The 22,675-nt window shown below is 57.1% G+C and overlaps 2 protein-coding genes across 2 annotated transcripts in view; one reads left to right on the plus strand and one right to left on the minus strand.

Moving 5' to 3' along the window:
* The first annotated feature begins 2,228 nt into the window (after window positions 1–2,228).
* ADCK5 (aarF domain containing kinase 5) lies at window positions 2,229–12,748 on the plus strand. The gene is made up of 15 exons (XM_006830780.1): window positions 2,229–2,240; window positions 6,096–6,199; window positions 6,511–6,657; window positions 10,418–10,493; window positions 10,587–10,787; window positions 10,862–11,002; window positions 11,089–11,202; window positions 11,280–11,411; window positions 11,485–11,568; window positions 11,655–11,736; window positions 11,812–11,890; window positions 11,967–12,058; window positions 12,119–12,371; window positions 12,454–12,570; window positions 12,643–12,748. The coding sequence occupies exons 1-15, from the start codon at window positions 2,229–2,231 to the stop codon at window positions 12,746–12,748; spliced, it is 1,740 nt and encodes a 579-aa protein (XP_006830843.1).
* A 272-nt stretch (window positions 12,749–13,020) lies between these two features.
* Window positions 13,021–22,675, minus strand: part of CPSF1 (cleavage and polyadenylation specific factor 1, 160kDa) — a 20,686-nt gene continuing 11,031 nt past the window's right edge. The window contains exons 2-37 of the mRNA XM_006830781.1: window positions 20,985–21,012; window positions 20,760–20,902; window positions 20,602–20,682; window positions 20,262–20,413; window positions 20,034–20,180; window positions 19,804–19,943; window positions 19,610–19,720; window positions 19,427–19,520; window positions 19,265–19,352; window positions 19,068–19,190; window positions 18,936–18,987; window positions 18,753–18,847; window positions 18,609–18,683; window positions 18,401–18,481; window positions 18,205–18,294; window positions 17,975–18,085; window positions 17,749–17,890; window positions 17,450–17,628; window positions 17,231–17,367; window positions 16,967–17,141; window positions 16,670–16,876; window positions 16,437–16,526; window positions 16,199–16,342; window positions 15,963–16,115; window positions 15,147–15,263; window positions 14,973–15,063; window positions 14,776–14,860; window positions 14,564–14,705; window positions 14,333–14,485; window positions 14,071–14,247; window positions 13,924–13,990; window positions 13,803–13,850; window positions 13,564–13,719; window positions 13,363–13,492; window positions 13,141–13,279; window positions 13,021–13,068 (exon numbers count right to left, since the gene is read on the minus strand). Coding sequence (XP_006830844.1) covers window positions 13,021–13,068; window positions 13,141–13,279; window positions 13,363–13,492; window positions 13,564–13,719; window positions 13,803–13,850; window positions 13,924–13,990; window positions 14,071–14,247; window positions 14,333–14,485; window positions 14,564–14,705; window positions 14,776–14,860; window positions 14,973–15,063; window positions 15,147–15,263; window positions 15,963–16,115; window positions 16,199–16,342; window positions 16,437–16,526; window positions 16,670–16,876; window positions 16,967–17,141; window positions 17,231–17,367; window positions 17,450–17,628; window positions 17,749–17,890; window positions 17,975–18,085; window positions 18,205–18,294; window positions 18,401–18,481; window positions 18,609–18,683; window positions 18,753–18,847; window positions 18,936–18,987; window positions 19,068–19,190; window positions 19,265–19,352; window positions 19,427–19,520; window positions 19,610–19,720; window positions 19,804–19,943; window positions 20,034–20,180; window positions 20,262–20,413; window positions 20,602–20,682; window positions 20,760–20,902; window positions 20,985–21,012 — 4,191 coding nt within the window. The remainder of the gene's footprint in view (window positions 13,069–13,140; window positions 13,280–13,362; window positions 13,493–13,563; window positions 13,720–13,802; window positions 13,851–13,923; window positions 13,991–14,070; window positions 14,248–14,332; window positions 14,486–14,563; window positions 14,706–14,775; window positions 14,861–14,972; window positions 15,064–15,146; window positions 15,264–15,962; window positions 16,116–16,198; window positions 16,343–16,436; window positions 16,527–16,669; window positions 16,877–16,966; window positions 17,142–17,230; window positions 17,368–17,449; window positions 17,629–17,748; window positions 17,891–17,974; window positions 18,086–18,204; window positions 18,295–18,400; window positions 18,482–18,608; window positions 18,684–18,752; window positions 18,848–18,935; window positions 18,988–19,067; window positions 19,191–19,264; window positions 19,353–19,426; window positions 19,521–19,609; window positions 19,721–19,803; window positions 19,944–20,033; window positions 20,181–20,261; window positions 20,414–20,601; window positions 20,683–20,759; window positions 20,903–20,984; window positions 21,013–22,675) is intronic.

Consider the following 22,675-nt stretch of genomic DNA (forward strand, 5'->3'; position numbering starts at 1 on the left):
GACCTTTTTCTTCTTGTCTTCTTAATGACTTTTTGCTTTCTTCCTGTATGATGTTCTTGATGTCATCCCACAACTTTTCTGGTCTTTTGTCTTTAGTGTTTAATGTATCAAATCTGTTCTTCAGATGATCTCTAAATTCAGGTGGGATATAGACAAGGTCATATTTTTGCTCTCATGGACTTGTTTTCATTTTCTTCAACTTCAGTTTGAATTTGCATATCAGTAATTGATGGTCCGTTCCACAATCTGCCCCTGTCCTTGTTTTGACTGATGATATGGAGCTTTTCCATCTTCTCTTTCCACAGATGTAGTTAATTTGATTTCTTTGTATTCCATCTGGTGAAGTTCATGTGTATAGTCGTCTCTTATGCTGTCTAAAGTAGGTATTTGAAATGAACAAATGACTGATTTTGCAGAATTCTATCATACGATAGAATTTTGCCCATAGAATCCTTCAATATTGTAAGTCAAGGCTTGATTTTTTTCTTCAATTCTTTCATCTTGGGAAATGGTGGACATATTCTTTCCTTTTTTGGTTTTCTAACTCTAGGTCTATGAATGTTTCATTATAATAGTTTATTTTCTCGAGTTGCCTTTTGAACTTTTCTGTTTAGCCCTTTTACTTCCTCATTTCTTCCATTTGCTTTAGCATCTCTATGTTAGAGAGCAAATTTCAGACTCTCTTCTGATGTTCATTTTGGTCTTTTCTTTCTTTATTGTCTTCTCAGTGACCTTTTGCATTCTTCCTTTATCGTGTTCTTGATATTATTACCCCAGCTCTTCTGGTGTTTGGTCATTAGTGTTTAATGCATCAAATCTATTCTTGAGATCGTCTCTAAATTCAGGTGGGATATGTTCAAGATCTTATTTTGGCTCGCATGGACTTGTTTTTATGTTCTTTAGCTTCAGTGTGAACTTGCATATGTGCAATTGATGTACTTTTCCACAGTGGGCCCCTAGCCTAATTTGTCTGATGCTACTGACCTTTTTCACCCTATCTTCCCACATAGGTAGTCAATTTGATTCCTGTGTATTCCATCTAGTGAGATCCAGGTGTACAGTCACTTTTTATGTTGTTTAGAATAGGTGTTTGCAATGAAGAAATCATTGGTCTTGCAAAATTCTGTCAGGTGATCTCCAGCATCATTTCTCTCACAAAGGTCAGATTTTCAACTATTGATCCTCTTTGTTTCCAGGCTTCGAATTCCAATCATCAGTAATTGTCAGTACATCTTGATTACATATTTTATCAATTTCATACTGAAGTAGTTCATAGAATTCTTCATTGTCATCTCTGGCTTCAGTGGTTGATGCATAAATTTGAATAATAGTGATATTAATTTGTCTTCCTTGTGTTGTTGTTAAGTGCTGATGAGTCATTTTTGACGCATTGTGACCCTGGAGAGCGTTCCCATTGACCTGCTGCTAAGTTTGAACACAACGTCCCACCTTGTGGTTCAAACAGACTTTGAGGTTTAGTGTTTTATCCTACAGCGCCACACCAAGATCCTGTAGATGTTATCCTATCACCGACAATATTGTAGTTCAAGATACATGTTGAAATGTTATTTTTGGCGATGACTAAGACGAATCGGGCTGCGAACCTTAAGGTCAGCGGTTCGAAACTACCAGCCGCTCTGCGGGAGAAAGATGAAGCTTTCTACTCCCTTAAGGATTTACACCCTCGGAAACCCTGTACAGGGTCGCTATGGGTCGGAACCGACTCGACGGCACTTAACAACAACAACAACAAGACGTCATTCTATCTGAATTTGTTGTACAGAAGTTGTTAAATGGGTACCAAATTTCACCCAAAACACATTAATTTTTTTTTTTTTTTTAAGAAAGAAAACCACATAGAGTAACTCTACTCTTTAACGCACGGGATCGCCATGAATCGAAATCAACTAAAAAAAAAAAAGAGTCCCACGTTCTGCCAACCAAAACCGCGTGTGCGGAATGCGGAAGCGGAACCCACTGCTGCTCGCCCAGCGATGCCCCAGCGCCAAGAGGTAGGCCTCTTGTGACCGCCAGGGGGCGCTGCTGCCCACAGAGGCGGGCCCGGCTGGGGCGTGGCCTCCACTCCCAGTCCTCCGCTGTTGGGACAGCGCCTGGGTTCTGGGGCGCGTGCGCACTGAGCCCATCGTCTACCGGTGTGCTCACGGAGGCGCAGAGGCTGCTGGTTCTGGCGACACGTTCGGGTGCCGAGCACGCGGAGCGGCGGGAAGATGTGGCGACCGGTGAGGACCATTTGCCGGCGCGAGGCGCTCCTCTGACGCCCGTCAGCGGCCCTCCGGGCCCGCGGAGTCTGCCCCTGCCTGGTGCCCTGCAGGGACCCCCTGAGAGACCCTCTAGACCCTGGTACCCCGCCTCGTGTGTCAGGGACCCGGGATCCGAGAGACGCCCCCATTAGAGACCCGCGCTGTTGTCAGAACCCGGGTACTTCGGGCTGCTGCAGCTCACCCAGTGTACCCCTTCCGTCCCTGGGGAGCCTCTCCCCGAGACTGCTCAGCACCCCTATGGCTGCCACCCGCAGAGCTTTCCGGGGGTGGCCGCTGGGCACCCCGCGTCTCCTGCTCCCCACCTCCACCCTCGGCCCCTCACTGTTGAGGCTGCCAGCTCCCGGCCCCCATCGTTCCTTTGACCCCCTGAGAGCCCGTGGTCCGCACCCCCAGCTGAGCTCCTGGGGGGACACCTGCCCTACGGAGGAGGGCCGACTGCCCGGTCCCAGCATGACTGGGCCTGCGGTTAGGGCTGCACCTTTCCAGGCTCTTGTCCCTGATGGCTTGGTCTGAAGAGAACTTGACATTTTCTGCTGCACGTGTATGTTGCTAGGAAGCCTTTTGGTCCTAGTGAGGAGCTGTAGGATGAGCCCCGGACTGCTCCCACCAGCTGCTCCTTGGAAACCTATCTATACAGTGCTGCTGAGAGTCAGAACCAATTCGAAGGCACCTAAGGTCGACAGTCTTAAAGAACTTCCCCCTTGATTTCTGTGGCTTGCTGGCAGCAGTTCTCTTCCATAGGAGTGTTTTATGGGCTTTGATAATGGAGCGCTTATCTGAGAGGCGGGTCACGTTGGCCTTCCCATCAGCACTTCTCAGTCTAGAACGTTCACCCAGACCTGTCTTGCCTGGGTTTAGATTCCCTGCCATGCGCACACGTCAGGGCCTCAATTTCAGTCTCCTCTGCGGTGGAGTGTGAAGTGCTGCTGACCTGTCACTGATGTGTCCAGGTTGTTAGAACCTCCTGCTGGAGTTTCCTACTGCTGTTGTCCAGGTCATGGACATATCCTTTCCTTTCCTTTCCTTTCCTTTCCCTTTCCTTCCCTAACGATCTGTGTGTTAGAGACCCAGGCAAGCAGCCGTTGCCGGAAGTGTGAGCCATAGGGTCTTCTTGTCTGGGAACTTGCAGTGTTCTTCGGTGTGCTCTGTAACCAGACGGGTGTGTTTCAGCAGACACACTGGGCACACACCCTGTGGTGAGACAGCCATGGGACTGACTGAGGCTACAAGGAGGCCCCCTGTCTTGCCTAGACTGACAGCTTGGAGCATGAGGAGGTGCAGGAACAATGATAAACACAGACCAGGGCTATCCTGGGCAAGCAGTTCCCTGCTGTCCTCCGTAGAAGGAGCTGATGTGTAGGAGGTCTCCTGGGGACATGCTGTCCCCCCACGTGTGCTTCCACACTGCCGGGCAGGTGGACTCTGGCTGCAGTGTGGTTCTGCGAGAGCGGAATCTGTCTAGACTGCGTTCCAGGCTGAGCCCCCATTTTTAAACCCCATGACCAGTGTGGCTCTGGGGTCTTTCCTGTAGGAAGGGACGTTCATGGACAGATGTTTGAGGGGTGCTGGGAACTGGGGAAAGCTGGGCATGTGGAAAATCCAGGCACGAGGCCACACCCACGGGCGGGGGTCTTAGTCATGAGCTGCCAGCCAGCCCCCCACTTGCTGGGGAGTCCTTGCATGGACTTCGTGGGCTATCTGGTTAAACTTGTACTTCCTGACTGACCTTGTGTAGGTTTGGTAAGCATTCACAGAGCACCATCTGGATCCTGGGAATGCAAAGGTGGGCGGGTAGCCCCTGGCCTGGAGCTCTCAGGGCTGTGGGACAAGTCTGAGGAGGCGGGACAGGATGGCGCCAAGTGGGGTGTCAGGTGAGTCACCTGGAAAGAAGCAGGGGGGCAGGACTTGGCCCCAGGGCTTTGTCCTGAACCCATGTGACTGTAACCCAGCAGGGAGGCCCCTGTCCTTGTGACACACTCACTCCCCTACTAGGCTGACCCCAGCTGACACCCCGACCCCCAGGAATGCCCTGACTCATTGTCATTTCTGAGCCTGCCCTGGGCTTTCATTGCGTGAAGCTATGGCAATGCCTAGGGAGTACGCCCGAGTGGTGTCCACATGGAGAGGCTGCCCTAGGCTTTGGTCCTTTCACACCCCCCACACACACTTTCTTACCTGCTCTGGATGCAGCTGCTGAGCAAGTGTGGGACTGGGGTGGGGTGGTCCAGGGAGGACGGGAGTTTAGAATGGGCCTGGACAGACCTTGGGAAGGGTGTGTCTGGGGGGGCACAAGCACGTGGAGCAGGCCTGGCTGGGACATGCTGGGCAGGGGTTGGGATCCACCTGAGCCCAGCCACCCAGAGGCTCTTTGTGGCATCCTAAATTGACCACACAGGCTGTGCCCCATCTGGAGGGTGGCACTGTCCTGACATCTTGGGGGTTCTCCTGGAGGTCAGTACTCACTGTGTGTGGCCTTGCTTTCAGTCTGAACCTCTCCGGGGACAGTCGGTCACAGACCTTGGCATGGTTTGCTGTCCTTGCAGCTGTCTGCAGAGCCACAGACGATAGGGAGGCCACCCCTTATTTGGTAACAAGAACTGGGACATCAGAACCGCTGATGATGACTCACTGAGGCCTTTTGTTTTCTTTCATAATTTATTTTTGTTGTTGAGAACACAAAAGTTAACAAGACAGTAATTCAGGAGTTTCTACACAATTCAGGGACATGAACGGCATTCTCACCTTCTCTCAGTTGTCCCCATTGACATGAACCTTCCGAGTTTCCCATCTAAGTTGCTGTTTTTATTCTGATCCCACCTAGATGGTTCTTAAAAGAGTGTAATGTTCGAGGCAGATGTTAGGCTAAACTATGGTTTGCTTAGGGATGGTTTGGGTAAACTGATCTCCATACACACATCCGTGCAGTCATGTCGTATTTCTTTTATGATTGACTATTTCTCTCACTGTAATACCTTCAAGGAGTCCTGGTGTGGCGCTGCGGGTTAATACACTGGGCTATAAAGCTCACCAGTCGCTCCTTGGAAACCCTGTACAGGTTTGCTATAGGTCGGAACCGACTCGATGACACTTAACATCTTCAGGCTCCATCCAGCCTATCACCTGTATCAGAACTTCATTCCCTACTGAGGAATAGCCCAGTGTATGTGTGCACCACCTTTTGTCTACCCATCATCTGTTGAGGGGCATATAGGTTGTTTCCAGCTCCGGGCTGTTGTGACACGTCTCTAAGTCTCAGCTGTCGGGTCCGATGTGCTCATGTTCATTTCTGAGGAACTTCACAAGCGCCCACAGCAGCGGTCCTGTTTTCATTCCACCAACAGTGGATATGGGTTCGTTTCCCCCATCCTCACCAGCATTGTCTGTCTGTCTGTCTCTCTCTGATCTTTGCTGTTCTGGTGAGGCACACCTGGGGGCACTTTCTCCTGTGTCTGCCTCTAGCTGTGTGGCCTCTTTCTGGTGTTACAGTTATGCATTCTTTACGTTGGTCCCTGGGGGTGCAGATGGTCCCCCTGGTCACTTGTGAAAGGTCACAGCAGCAGGAAGCAGTAAATGACAGGTCACAGGATTTCAAGGACCTGGGAGTCCTCAGGGACGGGCAGTGGTGGTGGATGGTAGGTCTAGGGCCTCCGCCTAGCCTCTTCTCAGATGTTACTGAGAGCCCCATCTGCGCTCAGCAAAGCTGCTCTCCCATCCTAAGTTAGGCTGTGAGCCCGCCCAGATCCTCCATCCGCCACGAGGGCTTGGTGGATGTGGGTACTGGCCATATATGGCTCCGGGCTTGCTCTCTTACAGTCTCGACTTTGCCACTTCCACTCTGCCCTGCTGCTGAGCAGGAGGGAGCCGTGGCCGCCCCCCGGCCCCTTCTTTAGGAGGAACTTCAAGGTCTCACCTGCAAGGTAAGGGGCTCCCCCCACCACCATGGGCACTCTCACCAGGCAGATCGGTGGTGCTGTGTGGATGTGGAGGCTGAGGTGCAGGTGGGGTGGCCATGCTGGCCCTGGGGAAGCAACTCAGGGAGCCCGTGGGTGGTAGAGGTGGCAGCAAGCGACCCCAGAGAGGATGGACAGGGCTGGACACTTAGGCCAGAGAGCCTGCTCGTGACCAACGGTACCGGGCTGTGTACAGTGTTTGAGCTGGTGTGGCAGGAGTGGAGGAACGAGGGACAGGATCAGGGAGTGACCAGGGTCTGGGTCTGTCTCCCCTCCAGCCCTGGCCACCCCAGACCACTGTGGAAGGTCATGTCTGTCACGGTAGTGGGGGTGCCCCTGTTCCTTGGCATCCGCTACTTCACGGCCCCGACTCGGGAGAAGAGGAAGATGCGGCTTGTGGTGGGCGGCGTTGGGCGCTTCAGCAGGTCAGTAGCTGCTGGGTGGGCTGGGAGGTAGCTCAGCCTCCCATGTGGGCTGTCGAGGCTGACCTCTGTGTATCTGGGCTCTATAGTCACGTGGTTGTGGGGTAGAGCATCTGCAGGGAGCCTACCACCTTAGCCTTTCTGGGGAGGGTCTTCAAAGGACTTGCTCCAGCCATGCCAGCCATGGTCTGGGAAGCCGTTGCACCCTACTCCTCTTCTCCCTGTTCCATGGCCGCCCCGGCCTCAGCCCCCTAACAGAGGCCATGCAGGACACCTCACTCCTGGTGAGTCACCTGACGTCTAGACACGGGCGGTCTGCCAATGCTTCCAGGGCCTCAGCTGCTCTTCCTGGAACCCTTTATCTCCCAGTGCAGGTTTCTGGGTGGGCACTTCCTGCCAGAGGGACTTGGTTTGCATTCCACTCCTGGGCAGGCCTCCTGGGTACCCATCCTCTTAGTTAAGCCTCAGTTTAGCGAATACCACTGTTAGCCATAGGGGCTTGCGGCTGCCTTTGCAAGTACAGGCTGACTCCAGAGGAAAGCTGTGTAGGGCCCATGGCCCACAGCATCCCAGGGAGACCCCTTTAGAGTCCTGCTTCCTGAAGGGCAGGTGGGCAGACTGGGAGGAGGGATGTGTGAAGATGAAACCAACGAGCCAGCCTGTGGGTCCCTAAGCTCATCAGAGGTCAGTTGTTTCTCTAAGCCTCAACTTTCTGATGGCAGATCCTGGGAGATGGCCCCTGTCTGTCCACCCTGGCTCTGTGTGTGTGTTGTCTGGGGAGCGGAATACTGGAAGCGTAGCCTCACTGCTGAGACTGAGCTCTGTCTGACAGCTACTGGGACCAGCAGGGGTGGGGACAGACTTACAGGAGTCTGAGGCAGGCACCCAAAGATGGGTGTGTGGAGGGGAAGAGCAATCAGGGTGGTCAGATATACCTGTGGACTCACAGACGGTGTCCGAGTGGAAGGTTCGGGATGTTCCTCTCTGCATCCTTGGCCTGGCTTCTTGTGCTTCCTGACTTAATCTGAAATCTCATTATCATCTGTTGTGACGTGCCGTCGAGTCGATTCTGACCCATAGTGACCCTGGATAGGGTTTCCAAGGAGCAGCTGGTGAGCTTGAACCACCGACCTTGCAGTTCAAATGACTTTGCAGTCTGACGCATTAGCCCACAGCGCCACAGCTGGGGTTTTTTTTCCCTTAGTATCCACAGATCCTTCTGGATAAATTGTTATTCTGACATTGCCAAGTAGTGGCAGCTCAGTGCTGCCTTTCCCTCAGCGTTGGTTCTTGGTGAAATACTGTAAGGAAGAATTGTCCTTCTTCCTGCTCATTTCAGTGTGGATGCATGGTCTGTGGTATTCAGTGGGGTTTGTTATCTGTTCACATCACTGTTCTGTGACTAGGGTTGGCCTGGACTTGACTCTTTAAGTCCCACCAAGATTTTGCCATCAGCATGTCTCTGGTGCTACTATCTATAACAGATAGCACATACAGGTGACTTTCACACACAGAAATTCACTCTCTCCCAGTTCAGAGGCTGCAAGGCTTCCTGTGTGTGGGCTCTGGGGCTCGGGCCTGGTCTCCTCCTTTCAGCACCTGTGGGCCCAGCAGTCCTTGGAGAGGTCAAGTTCCCCTGGATCTGGGAGCTTCACACTCCAGGTCCATTCCCATCTTCCTTCTGGATGGTAGGACTCTCCTTTCTGTTCACCTCTCTCTCCTTTGATTTCTTGTAAGTAAAAGGTCTGTCGGCCGCATCCCACAGACGCTCCCCTTACATGGATTCAGGACTGGGATGGAATTAAGGGTATAGCACCCCACCCTTACGAACTTTAGTGTGGTGCTTTAGGGTCAGCACTGGACTGAGAACCACCAACTGCTCCTCAGAAACCCTATACAGGGTCGCTATGAGTCAGAATCGACTCAATGGCACTTACCATCCCACCCTTAATCCTCTTAACCAGTTTATCAGATCAGATCATGCATCATGAGGGGCTCATCACATAACTCACACTGACACAGATTTGGGGGGACACAATGCATTCCCCCCTAACACCCGAGTCTGTGCTCTGGTTCCCCTCACCACAGGCCTCGTACCACTTCTTTCCTTTTCCCTGTCTCTCTCTCCTTTTCTCCATTGTCCTTGGGACCCTCACACAGTCCTGCTGGGTCCCCACCTGCCTTACTCTGCAGCTGCCCACATCAGTGACTGCCATCTCCCACTTGGACCTGTTTTTGATTTGCTCCTCATGTGGGGCACAGCTGTCACCTAATGGCTTTTGGACCGAATTATTCTGGAGGGAAAGAAGCCCCACACTTAGAAAACTTTATTTCTTAAAGCAGATTTAGGCTTAAAGAGAAATCGTGCAGAAGTACAGAAAGGTTCCCTAGCCCTGGAGCGTCTGTGTTGGTTACAGTAGATTGCATGAGGCAATGTGGATACTTGGTTACCAGTGACGCCCACAGTCCTGGGGGTTTAGACAAACGCAGCATGTCATTTATCCACCAGCACAGTATCCTACAGAATATTCAAGGCCCTAAAAATGTCCCTCCACCCCCCAGACTACAGGAAAGTGTGCCTCAGTCAGACCTCAGGCTCTCCTGGAGCTGGCCTGTGGTCCCCACCGTGTCAGGTGCTCACTGCCCAGCCACCTCGGAGACAAGGCATGTCGGGAAACGCAGTCCCTTTTCCCCCTTTAAGCTAATGTCTGTGGGAGTTTTCACATCTTTCTTTTAATCACAAAAGTATTTTGTTTCATAAGAAAGTTAAGATAGAGGTAAAGCAGTGTGGGCGATCCCCCTTCCTAACCCACTTGGGGAGGGTTGGTGAGTCTGGCTACAGTCACACAAAGCTGGGCAGAAACGTGCTTGCCCGGCACACACTACCTGGAGATCCCAGCCCCTGGCCAGGGAGCCATCAGCTGGTGCCTGAAGACAAGGCCTCATGTGACCCTTAAGTGCCCAGTGGCTGGCGTCCTGCTGGGCAGAGCCCTCTGGCACATGTTCAGATCGGCTTTCTGGGCACACAGTAGGGGTCACCGGCTGCAAGGGTGTGTCAGCAGGCAGCTGAGTGGGCTGGGACCACTTCTAAATGAAAACCAAACTGCTTTACAAAAAGGGGGGGCAGGCAGGTGTCTCCGTCACAGGTGAGCGTCCCACCTTCCCATTACTGATAGTCCAGCCCCTCTCCCTCCACCTCTGAGGAGCTTGGGCTGGAGGTTGGCCTGGGGCCCAAAAAAATCCCTAACTAGTAGACTCCAGGGTTCTCTTTGGGACCCCATGTAGCACCAAATTCCCAGGGGACCTCCCCTCCTCCACTTCCTAGCTAGAGCCAATAAATGGACAAGTGTCCCTGCCCCTACCAGACACCCTTCTCTTTGCCCCAGATGTCCCTTGGGGGCTCAGGAACCCAATCTGCTGCTCCTTTCCTCCTGGAACCCGCAGCCCCCCTGCCTCCCCCACCCCGGATCCTGGGCACTTCGCTCTGGGCTCCCTGTGGTTCTCAGCCCCCACCCACCGCTGCCCTGCGCTGTGGCCCTGGAGCACCCCCCCTCCCCCGACCTGTACACATTTGTCTCACCCAGAACCCCGCCCCCTCCACTGGGTGCCCAGCAGAGCCATGTCTGAGGTGCAGGCTGTTGAGCTTGACCTACTGGGAACCACTAGTCAGAGACCTCAGCCAGCCTGGTCCAGGACCTGCCCGCAGGTGCCCTCCTGTGTTCCCCCTGGGGCCTACCCCTTGAGCAATGACCTTTGCCGGCAGGTCCCTGTGTGTCGGGGTGCAGATTTCTCTGGACTACTGGTGGTGCACTAACATCCTGCTATGGGGCGTGGACCAGGTTTGTCCCCTGCCCTGCACTGTGGAGGTGGGCACCGGCCAGGGAAGGGGTCCAAGTGCCTCCATGCCATCCCTTTCCCATGCCTGTGGTCAGAACAGCCCGAAATACCTGGAGGTGATGTCTGCCTGTCACCAGCGGGCTGCCGATGCTCTGGTTGCTGGGGCCATCAGCAACGGGGGCCTCTATGTCAAGCTGGGCCAGGGGCTGTGCTCCTTCAACCACCTGCTGCCCCCCGAGTACATCAAGACGCTGCGTGTGCTGGAGGACAAGGCCCTCACTCGGGGCTTCCAGGAGGTGAGTGAGGCTGGGGAATCCGGGTTGGCGGGGCCTAGTGTCCAGCGGTGGCTGCACCTGGCTTGCCTGCCCAGGTGGACGAGCTATTCCTGGAGGACTTCCATGCACGGGCCCACGAGATCTTCCAGGAGTTCAACTACCAGCCCATGGCTGCGGCGAGCCTGGCCCAGGTGCACAAGGCCAAGCTGCATGATGGCACCGACGTGGCAGTGAAGGTGCCTGGGGACGGGGCTGGCGGAGGAGAAGAGCAGGGAATGGGGGGCACGCGGTGCACCCCCAACCACATCCTCTGCCTGCCCAGGTGCAATACATCGACCTGCGGGATCGTTTCGACAGCGACATTTACACACTGGAGCTGCTACTGCAGCTCATCGAGCTCATGCACCCCAGCTTCGGCTTCAGCTGGGTCCTCCAGGTACCGCCGGCACCGGCCAGCCTCGGCGGGCGGAGGGAGGCCTGCCCAGCACCAGCCTGACGCCCTGTGGCTCCCAGGACCTGAAGGGGACACTGGCGCAGGAACTGGACTTTGAGAATGAGGGCCGCAATGCGGAGCGCTGTGCGAGGGACCTGCAGCACTTTCATTACGTGGTGGTGCCCCGCGTGCACTGGGACAAGACCAGCAAGGTGGGCGGGGCTGGGGCGACCTGGGCGGGGCAGGGTGGGAGGAGCGGCCTGCTGAGCCTGCCCCTTCTTCTAGCGTGTGCTGACAGCAGACTTCTGCGAGGGCTGCAAAGTCAACGATATGGAAGCCATCAAAGAGCAAGGGCTGATGCTCCAGGACGTAAGCGGGGATGGGTGGACAGGGGCGGCTGCGTACCTGTGTCCGCCCCGCCACAGCCGGCTCTTCCCCACCCCAACCCCGCGCAGATAGCCCAGAAGTTGATCCAGGCCTTTGCGGAGCAGATCTTCTACACTGGCTTCATCCACTCGGACCCGCATCCTGGCAACGGTAGGCGGCCCCAGGGGTGGGCTGGGGGTGGGGCCAGGGGCGGGGCCGGGCCTCAATCTGCCTCTGTGTCCCCAGTTCTGGTGCGGAAAGGCCCGGACGGGAAGGCAGAGCTGGTCCTCTTGGACCACGGGCTCTACCAGTTCCTGGACGAGAAGTAAGTGGGGGTGGAGGGGGTTCCTGTCCGGAGACCGGCCTGCCTCGGTGTTCTGGGTGACCACTCTGGCCCACAGGGACCGCGCAGCACTGTGCCAGTTGTGGAGGGCCATCATTCTTCAGGACAGTGCTTCCATGAAGGCGCACGCGGCCACCCTCGGTGTCCAAGGTGAGAGCCAGGCGCGTGGTCAAGGGCCCCCAGAAGCGTTCAGCGCCCCCCGCCCCCCAGACTACTTCCTGTTCTGCGAGATGCTGATGCAACGGCCTGTGCGCCTGGGCCAGCTGTGGCGCTCCCACCTGCTGAGCCGGGACGAGGTGGTGTACATGCAGGACATGGCGCGACAGCACTTCGAGGACATCATGCGTGTGCTCAAGGCCCTCCCGCGGCCTATGCTGCTGGTGCTTCGGAACATCAACACAGTTCGTGCCATCAATGCCTCCCTTGGCACCCCTGTGGACCGCTACTTCCTAATGGCCAAGAGGTTGGCGGCTCCTGGGACCCAGGGGGTACGCGGTGGGGCATTGGGGGGGCGGGGCACAGACTGACCCACGTGTTTGGAGCAGTGCAGTCAAAGGCTGGAGCCGCCTGGTGGGAGCCACGTACCAGGGCATCTACCGCTTTAGCCTATTACGACACATCAAGGTTGTCTGGGAGATGCTCAAGTTTGAAGTAGCCCTGAGGTGAGTGGACAGTGAAGGGAGGGGCAGGGCCCAAGGCTGACTCACCTCCAACCTGTGACTTGCCCATCCCAGGGTGGAGATCGTCCTGATGAGGCTCACAACCCTGGTGGTCCGCACCCTGGTTCACCTGGGCGTTGTGACTGACCCTAAGGACCTCTATGAGTACCTGGAGACCTAGACCACCTGCCCTGCGGCACAGGAGAACCTCAGGACAAAGCAGGCTGCCAGCCGAGGCCCAATAGAGCCAATGCCTAGGGCTGTCAGTCCAGTGGATGCTCGGGCCCAGGCCATGGTGCCAAAGCTGCCTGGTGAGGGAAGTGGCCGGACCAGGCCCCTGCAATGACCACACACTTTTCTCAAACAAATCTTCCAAAACAAATCCATTTTCTTTTGTGTTTTGTACAAAAGGGGTGGAGGGGGGTGGCATGGAGGCGGGGCGTCCGCTTGGCGCTAGAAGTGGGCAGTGACGCGGTCTGTCTCCAGCAGGTCATCCAGGATCTGTGGAAACAGGCAGCGGGTGAGGCCTGTGGGGGGCGAGTCAGGAAGGGAGGCAGGCAGGTGGGTGCTCACAATGTCCGGCGTCGTGCCGATCTTCTTGGCCAGCTCGCCACGCTCCATGGTGCTGAGGTAGAGGTAGCGGTTGAGCAGCTCTCCATCAAGAACGTTCCGCACGGCGTTCTGCAGGATGCGTCGGTCCACATGCAGCATGCTGGAGACGTGGCAGAGAGTTAAGGGGGCGGAGGATGGCGGGGTGGGGTGAGGCGAGGCGGAGGATGGGGGGGCAGCACTCACCGGAAAGCCCGGGGGTTGAGGCCGGCGTGGTGGGGCAGCATGGTGGTGAGTGCGTTCTGCAACATCAGCAGCCGCCGGTAGGTCTTCTCCTGCATGGGCAGCAGGAGCCCGATGCCACCATCCAGGGTGGCTGTGGGGAGGGGCATTAGCTGGCACCGGACTGGCACCCATGCCTACCCTACAGGCCCCCGCTGCACTCACCAAACCACGTGATGTGCTTGTTCTCCCACACCACCGACTTCTTGCTGGGCCCCTCAGCAGCACCCCGGCACGGGGTCCTCCAGAAGGTGTTCACATGGGCGCCCACGTGGAAGTCAGCCCGGCGTAGCAGGCGCATCCCCCCAAAACTCTCCTTAGCTGGAAAAAAAACCTTGGTCACTGCCCACCCAGTGCTCAGCCCCCCAGACACATACCCACACACCGGGGAGGTGTCCTCTCACCTTCTGGCAGGTACATGTACACCATGAGATTTCGGTCTCGATCAGACACTGGGGAGAAGCCAGAGAGGGTCAGTTGGCCAGCCCAGGCCACTCCCAGTGCCCCACCATGTACCCCACTCACCCAGGAAGCCCAGCTGGGCATTGTCCACCATGAAGTCCACACTGTACACCTCCAGGGGCTTGGCATCCTGGGGAAGGGATGGGGGTGTGAGGTGGGCTTCAGGCCAGGCCTGCCCACACACGGAGCATTGCAGTAGCTCCCAGGTACCCGAGACACGAGGCTGAGGGTCTTGCTCTCCTCCTGGTAGCGCAGCAGTGAGATGCTCTTCATGACGTCGGCGGCCAGGATGAAGTTCTTCACGCTGATCATCTGGTGAATGTAGAGCTGCGTGTCGATGAAGGCCATCCCGGTCAGCTCGCTGGCACGAAGACTCCACAGGAAGATCTGCGGGGGCGGGTGGGGGGAAGGGCTGAGCAGGACAGGAGGCGACCCCCGGGGAACGGGGGATGGGGGGGGGGGAATGACATACTTTCTGGCCAATGGCTGACACCAGATGGCCATTACAGTGGCACAAAGCGGTCACCGGCCCCTTCTGCTCCTTCTCATATAGGACCTTGAACTTGTTCTTGGTCAGAGGTTGGCCGGGCTCAGGCACCACCTCAATCACGTCCATGATCAGGATCTGGGGGTGGGGGCAGGGGGCTGCAGCATGTAGACAGGCTGAGGAGCTGGGGCAGCCCCCCCACCGGTCTGGCCTTACCCGCCCTCGGCACGTGACCTCCTCCCCCTGCATGAGGCAGGTACCAGCGGCCACGTAGCCCTTGAGTCCCGACACGGTCTCCTCACTGCGCAAAGATACCGTCTTCATGCAGGTCACGTGCTCCCACTCCTCCAGCTCGATCCTGGGGCGGGACCGGGTCAGGACACAGCCCAGTACCCCCAGCCCACACCCCTGCCCAGGTAGCACCCTACCTGGCATTGGGGATGGCCTCCCAGCTGACTGGGGAGATGAGCTGAATGGAGAAGGCTTCCTGCTGCGGGTGGATGTAGCGCTCGTCTGTCAGGAAAGCGCAGAGGACAGTGGTCACCAGGCAGCCGTCAGACAGGGTTGGAGGGGGGCAGTGATCAGGCAGGATGCCCCAGATGGACCATGTGCAGGTGGGACGCACCCCTCTCAATGGTCTCGAACTCCTTCTCCTCGCCCGTCATGCGGGGGATGCGGGTGCAGGGTGCATTAGTGCTGGTGGCCACGGCGTACACCTAGACGTGGGGCTGAGCATCAGGTGCTGGGCGAGGAGCTGGCCCAGCAGAAAGTTAAGGGGGGTTGAGTCGGGGGGTCAGACCTTGGACTCCACGTGGTAGGCCACGTAGTGGGCCGTGCAGCGCAGCGGGACCTTTCTGACTGGCCACGGGGCATCATAGGACAAGTAGGCGGGCAGGACGCTAATGCGCAGCTCACCCTGGGGATGGCGGGAGCAAGTTGCTGAGGTGGCACCCTGGACATGTGTCCTCAGCACTGTGGTGGTTGGGTCTTGGGGTGAGTGTCCTGAGTGGTAAGGCCCCTAGTCGGGCACCCACCAGGACTACAGTGGGCTAGATCCCAGGTAGGGGTGGCTGTGAAGTGTCCTAGGGGCTCAGGCAGGGGCCAGATGAGGCTAAGAAAACCACACAAGGCTTGGTCACCCTTCCCACAATGTCATGTCAGCCACCCCTCCCCATGGGGGAAACACGAGGCCCAGCCCACACTTCCCATCACCCCCCCAGGGACCACAACGTCCATGTCCCCACAAAGTCACTTGTATTGTAACTGACTCATCCTGGAATGGCCCAGGTGCCAACTGTGCCATCTCAAATAGGCACAAGGATCCTGAGAGGTTCAGAGTATCTGACCTGTCCCCCAGGCCCCCCAAGTAGGTTTCAAACTAGGACAGTCTGGTTCCTCAAAGGGGCTGAGGCCAGAGCCGGACAAGGGTCACATCAGGAGGGACAGGTCAGCAGAGCAGTGAGCAGACACTGCCCCAGGGACTAGGCCACCTGACAGCTCAAAGCTGGTGACACATTGGCCCTGCCCTCCACTCCCAGGGCCCTGCCAGCCCCTGCCAGCCTCCCTACCCCTGGATCTGGGACAGCAACAGCAAGGATGGGCACCAACCCCTTACCTGTCTGTTGAAATACAGGAAGCCACGAGGGCAGTTGACATTGTGGAAGGGGGCGAAGGAGTCAATGGGGCCGTCGATGCCCATAGGGTGCAGCCGTAGGGCCCCCCGGCCGGTCACCAGGAGCCAGTGGGGTGAGGGGCCGCAGATAAACACCTGGGAGCAGGTACAATGAGGTGGTGGTTGGCCTGGTTCTCTCTCTTGCCCCTCTCCTGGCCCCCCAGGGCCAGCCTGCCTACCCCTGAGTAGCCGTAAATGTCCTCAAAATAGCGGAAGCGTGCCACCCGGGCCCGGGCTGAGGCCCCTTCCTCGGCACTGCTGCCCTCTGCCTTCTTCTTAGACGGCTTTGGCCTCTTCTCCCGAAAGTTAATGTTGTGAGGCACCTGGGGGAGGGTGTGTGAGGGCCGGGCTCCTAAAGACCCTGCCAACCAGTTCCCCCTCAGCTTCAAGTCCCCACCCAGCCCTGGCCGCCAGCACCTTCTTGAAGCGAACTTTAAGGTTTCCTTGGCCAAGCTGTGAGTCATGGGGGAAGGCCTCATAGATGAGCAATTCCTGGTCCACGTGCACCTGGTGGGAGGGTAGAGGGACCATGAAGGGCTGCTGGGAAAGTGAGCAGTGTCGAGCCTTCCACGGGGGAAGCAGGATGGGGGCTGTGTGGGGCCACAGAGGGGTGAAGGAAGTGCATGGGAAGCATAGGCCCTGGGACTCACCAGCAGGTAGGGCCGGCTCTGGCGGCTGCCCAGGGCCACCAACACCACCTCCTTGACAAGGGGCAGCTCGCCCTGGCGTGTGAGTTCCTCCTTGCGGCTCTCACCCTGTGGGGTGGGCTGTCCAAAGGAGCTGTCCACCAGCACACGCTGCCCCACAGGAAAGTTCTTCACCAGCAACACCAATCGCCAGTCAGGAAGCTGGTAGATCTGGGGGTAGGGTGGGGGCTGCAGCAGTTGGCTAGAGCTGGTGGGAGAGGGGCCAGGCTGGGCTTTGTGGGATGGGATGGGTCCACCTACCTCCATGGCTCCGTTCTCCCGCACCAGCAGACACCAGTGGGTGGGCTCAGCACGGAAGGGCACAGGCTCACGATCAGCAGGTGGCTGGCTGCTCCTGCGGGTCTCTTCTTTGCTGGGGCTGAACAGGGAGCTCGAGTCTCCATACAGCATCTCCTCCTCGTCATCTACTGTGGGGCTGGTCCAGGCAGCATGTCACAGGGCCAGCCTAGAGCAGGGCCCACGCACAGCCCTCCCTTTTACCCCCATGCTCCCAGCCCCACACACCTGGTCTCCGAGCCCAGGCCCTCAGCCTCAGAGCCACTGCGGACCCCGAGCTCATCTCGGACCCCACCCAGGCGGCTCTCAGTGGTGAACATGCCACTGACATCACGGTACACACACAGTGTGATCACTTTGGACTGCTGCAGAGAGAGGGGGGGCTCAGTGGGGCAGAGGGAGGCACCAGTGGGAACAGTGGGCTGGGGACAATGGGGGAAGCCCTACATGGTGCAGCGGTGGCTTGTGCAGTGCCAGACGGTGGTGACGACCCCCGTAGGAGTCACTCTTGAGCACAAACATAGTGACGTGGCCCTCAGCACTCATGATGACCACATAGGGGTCAGCCACAGCGCACTGCACGATGGGGGAGCCCAGGTCCACAGGGATGAAGTGCAGCTGGTTCACTAGAGGGAATAGGAAGGCAGTCAGCCCCGCCCCACGGCAGGCAGTCAGCTCCGCCCCACGGTAGGCAGTCAGTTCCGCCCCACAGCAGTCATGCCCCAATCCCCAGCCGGCCCTCCTACCTCCTTCTAGCAGGCGAATGCCCAGTGGTGACACCTGAACAATGTAGCGATTATCCCCAATGTTGCCAGCAAAAACTGTGGGGCCCTGCGTGGCAAACCCACTTGTATCCAGCTCCATGATCTCCTGCCCCGTCTGTAGGATCTGTGGGTGGTGGGGCACAGGGTGAGACAACCCCCCATCGAGGGAACCCTAAGCCCCCAAGGCCTGGCCTAGCCCCGCCCTCACCATGGTGGAGTCCTCCCGGCTCAGGATCAGGAAACCATGTCTCCGCCCCTCCTCTTCTGCCTCTGGGCCGCTGGGTTCCTGCTCAGCTCCTTCACCCTTGGAAGTCTCATCCTATGGGAACAGAAAGGGAGCAGCCTGAGTCCAGCCCAGGAGGACTGTATTCCCCAAGGCCCACCAACAGGTGCTGAGACCAGAGTGAGCGTGCGCGTGAGCAGCCAGGCCCTGCCTACCTCCTCCTTACGCACAGGGGCAATGACCGTCCACATGTCATAGCAGCCAGGGAGTTCAAAGGTCGTCACCACTTGGGGCCGGATGCTCTTCTGCAAATGATCAGGGGGTCAACCAAGTTCGGGCTCCAAGGAACCTCTCCTTCCCGCCAGTCCACAAACCCAGCAGCCCCATCTCCACCGCCCACGACCCACACACCTGCAGCACCGACAGGGCCCCATTCTTCCCGTATCCAGAGCAAACCACGATCTCCAGGTCTGGCTCAGGGCTGTTTTGGAACTACACCGGGAGGCGGGTGGATGAGGCCCATCACCCCCACAGCACCCCCCCACCCCCCAGGCACCCCTTCAGAGAGGAAAGGGAGTGAGGCCCATCACCCCCACAGCGCTCCCCCACCCTCAGGCACCTCTTCAGAAAGGAAAGCAGGTTCGCCCATGGCGGCATTTGCACAAGGTCCGATGTTGAGGATGCTGTCACACACCTGGGGGTACAGCAATGGTCAGGCAGGCCAGCAGGCAGGGTGCCCAGGTGTTCCTGGCCTCAAGCTCACCTCAAAAGAGTAGGTGGCCAGTTGTGTGCCTGACTGGGCCTCGCTCCCGTACACTTCGATCTCGTCCACCTCGTCCTGAGGCACCGATTTGCCCCCTGCAGCAAGCAGCAAGAGCCCTCAGTCCATGTGCACCACGGGCTCCCACCATCCACCCCTGGGACCTGCCTGATCCCCCTGCCTCACCTGACCAGCCCACTACAACATCCACCCGCTTCTTCTTCATGGGTGGTTCTTCCTGTGGGAGAGATGGAAAGGTGGAGAGGGGGAGACTGGGCCCCACCCTTTCCGGCCCCCCAGCTCCAGGGAGCCACTTACTTTATCGGCAGCCTCCCGGGCCGCACTGGCTGGGGGCTCCTGCAGCTTCTCTGTGTACTTGAGGAGAAGGGAATTGCCCAGGCGAGAGCCCAGAAACAGGTACCCCGGCTCCATGGTGACCATCTGAGAGGGTAGAAAGGTGAGAGCCTGCAATGGCCCTGGCCCCAGACTCACTGCCCCGTCCAGCCCCAACTCACACTGGTGGTAAGGACGCTGGCAGCTGCCTTGTCGAAGTGGAAGGCACGGACGCTGCGCATGCCATCGGTGATGAGGGTTAGTACGTAGCTGAAGGGATGGAGGGGTGCAGACTGAGTGGGGGGCCCGACTCAGGGTCAGGGGGGGTCAAGAGGGGGACTCACATCTCACCGCCCTTAAGCGAGATCACCATCTTGTCATAGGAGATGAAGGCAGCCTGAGCACAGTCCAGGGTGATCCGCAGCCCTTCCTGTAAGCCTGCAGGCAGCACAGGGCAGTCAGGCAGCACTGGGCCCTGACCCACAGCCCCCCTCAGCCCACCCACAGCCCGCCCCGCCTCCACTTACGCAGGGGAAAGGCAGTGGTGCCGGTAGTGAGGCTGTTGAGGGCCACACCGTAGGGGGGGACGCTCTGGTTCAGGTACAGCAGTGAGTTGACAGCAAACACCACCACCCCACCTGGAGGACACAGGGAGTGGGCAGGACTTGGGGGCCTCTCCTCCCACTGGATGGCCTCGGCCCCCACAGTCCCCAGTCCTCACCTATAGGCTTGGGGACAGCCAGAGCCTGGGTGCAGTCAAAAGGCAGGTTGGTGAGGGACCAGATGACAGGGTGGACCTTCTGCGTGATATTCAGTGAGATGGCCACGATGGAGCACGTGTCCTGCCGCACAGCCACACGCCTGCAGGCACAGGTGACTCAGTCATAGGACCGTCTCCCCCTGGCCTGGCCCACCCAGCCCTGGGTGGAGGCGCAGTGGGGACAGCCTCACCCGGGCCAGGTCTGGTTGGGCTCGAACAGGATGAGCAGGGTGGGCTCGTAGTAGCCGTGTAGGAACTGCAGGTCAATGATGTTGAGCAGCTTCTCATCCAGGGCGCGGACGTCGATGAGGTAGCTGGGCAAGAAGCTGGACCTCTGCCTAGGGTGCAGGACTTCAGTGGCCGAGTGGCTGAGAGCCCAGCGGCCCTGGGAGGCGGCCACAGCCCAGCCCAGCACTCACCCCTCGCCCATGAGCCCTTCATGCTCCTCGGCCAGGCTCTCCCTGCGGAAGGGCAGCACCACCAGCCTCGTGCCATAGGTGAGCATGACAGCACAGCGCCCATCGGGGTCCACCCGTACCCGCGGCGTGTGCACATTCTGCACGAACCCGTCCTGGGGGGCAGGAGACAGCAATCAGGTCATGGGTGGGAGGGTCCTGACCCTCCCTGAGGGGCACCGAGGCTGGAGGATCCTAAGACTGGGGGACCCCAACCTGCAGGACACTGAAGCTGAGAGACCATGACCTGGGGGATGTCAAGGCAGGGTCGGGGATGGGGGTGGGGAAGCCAGGCGGGGCCTACCCGCAGCTCGGGCTCCTCGAAGTAGTGCAAGGACAGTGTCTTTAGGTCATGGGTCCCGGGGTCGTACTCCACCACTGACAGCTGGAGAGGACGAAGGCAGAGTCACCAGTGTGCTGCTAGCCCTGGACCCTCTGGAGCCCCGACGCTGGGCCACCCACCTTGGCATCCTGGAAGCTCAGGAGCAGGGCATCCCTCTTGGCGCCCGCCAGCTGCACACTGGCCATGGACATGACGTTCCCAAAGAAGGAGAAGGAGGCCACCAGCTCCAGCCTCTCCCGGTGCTCCCGGTGGGCTTTCCCCTCTGTGGGAGAGGCCAGAGGCTGTGGGCTTGCAGTCAGCCCCCATAGCAGCAGGCACAGAGACAGCAGCTGCCCCTCACTCACCTGTGCTTCGGTCATTCTTGATCAGCGCCTAGAAGGGAGGGGCAGAAGGAGCGCATTATGCCCTGGCTCGGCAGGAAGTCCTGTAGACAGCCTCCACTAGGCCAGGTGGGCACTGGGCCAGCCCGCCTCAGAGAGCTGATTCTCCAGCTCCCTGTCCATCACGTCATGGCAGAGAGACAGCCTGGCTACTCGCTTACTACACGCATTAAGTTCCCATTAAGAACCGCATTTTCTTTTGTAAAAGCTCCAGGTTCCAAGGAAAAGAACCCATACTAAAGGGGGTGGGGGAGATTCTTTGTTGCTTGTTGGGATGTTGGGGGTGGGTGAGGGGAGGGAGGGGAAGGTAGAGCACAGGGCAGGGATTAGACACAGGATAATTTGGGTGCTAGGGAGGGGGCAATACACAAGTAGGGAGAGGGGAATGGAAGAACAAAGCAGATGGGAGAACAATTAGACAGGTCTCAATGGGCTAAGTGGGACAGAGGTAAATAATGATATATGCACAACCTGGGAACAACAGGGTTCTGGGATACAGAGATGGAGCCATGGTTGGAATGGGGAAAAGGGGGGAATAATATGAAGATGCTTGGCTGTCTTTTGAATCTTTTTTTTTTTTTAAAGATTTGCACATCCATGTTCATTGCAGCATTATACACAATAGCCAACAGATGGGAACAGTCTCAATGCCCAACAGCAGAGGAATGGTTGACCAAGCTGGGGTACGGACACATAATGGAATATTATGCAACATTGAAGAACACCGATGAATCCGCAAAACATCACAAAATGGAGGAAACTAGAGGGCATTGTTTTTTTTAAGTGCCATGGAGTTGGTTCTGGCTCATAGTGACCCTGTCTAGGGTTTCCAAGGAGCAGCGGGTGGGTTTAAGCCACTGACCTGTGGTTAGCAGTCCAGTGCTATCCTACAGTGCCACACCAGGGCCTTGGCCTATTGTTGTTGTTGTGAAGTGCCGTCGAGTCGGTTCCGACCCATAGCGACCCTGTATAGGGTTTCTGAGGAGCAGTTGGTGAGCTTGAACCACCGAACTTGCAGTTCAAACGGCTTTGCTGTCTGGCACATTAACCCATAGTTACACCAGGGCCTTGGCCTATAGGAACTCCATTTAGGGCTGGGACTGATGCTACCTCACCCCGCTGCCAAGCACCATGTGAGCTTCTTGATTAACAGGAGCCTCCCCAGAGTTTTCTTCTGAGTCCACTTGCACTATTTTTTTCTTTTTTTGTTGTTTTTCTTTGTTTGCTTCTTCTTCCTTTCCGTTTTTTTGTCTTTTGAATCTTGGTTTTCCTTACACTATATTATAAAATAGACACTGGAAGAGGAGAGAAAGGAATAGCCAGAAACATCACCATAGAAAGCTTGTAAGTCCGTCTTCTGCCTCTAACTGATTGGAATACCTAAAATGGGGCTACAACGTGCCCAGTGAAGGAGGATTCCTGCAGAGCCTTTGCAACACATAAGACTATAGGTGGAAGCCTGAACCACATCCAGATCTCCAGAGATGGAAAATTCCCATTGAAAGAACAAGCAGACCAACTTGGAGGGGCTAGAAGAACAGAAGATACTTCTTGAAAGAAAGACCTACAGGAAAAATATAAAACAACATAGGCAGACCGACTGTTACTACAAGAACAAGCAACTTGCTTGCCCAGGAAACATCAAGGCAAGTGGT

Source organism: Chrysochloris asiatica, unplaced genomic scaffold (genome assembly GCF_000296735.1).
Source record: "Chrysochloris asiatica unplaced genomic scaffold, ChrAsi1.0 scaffold00001, whole genome shotgun sequence".
Taxonomy (NCBI): domain Eukaryota; kingdom Metazoa; phylum Chordata; class Mammalia; order Afrosoricida; family Chrysochloridae; genus Chrysochloris; species Chrysochloris asiatica.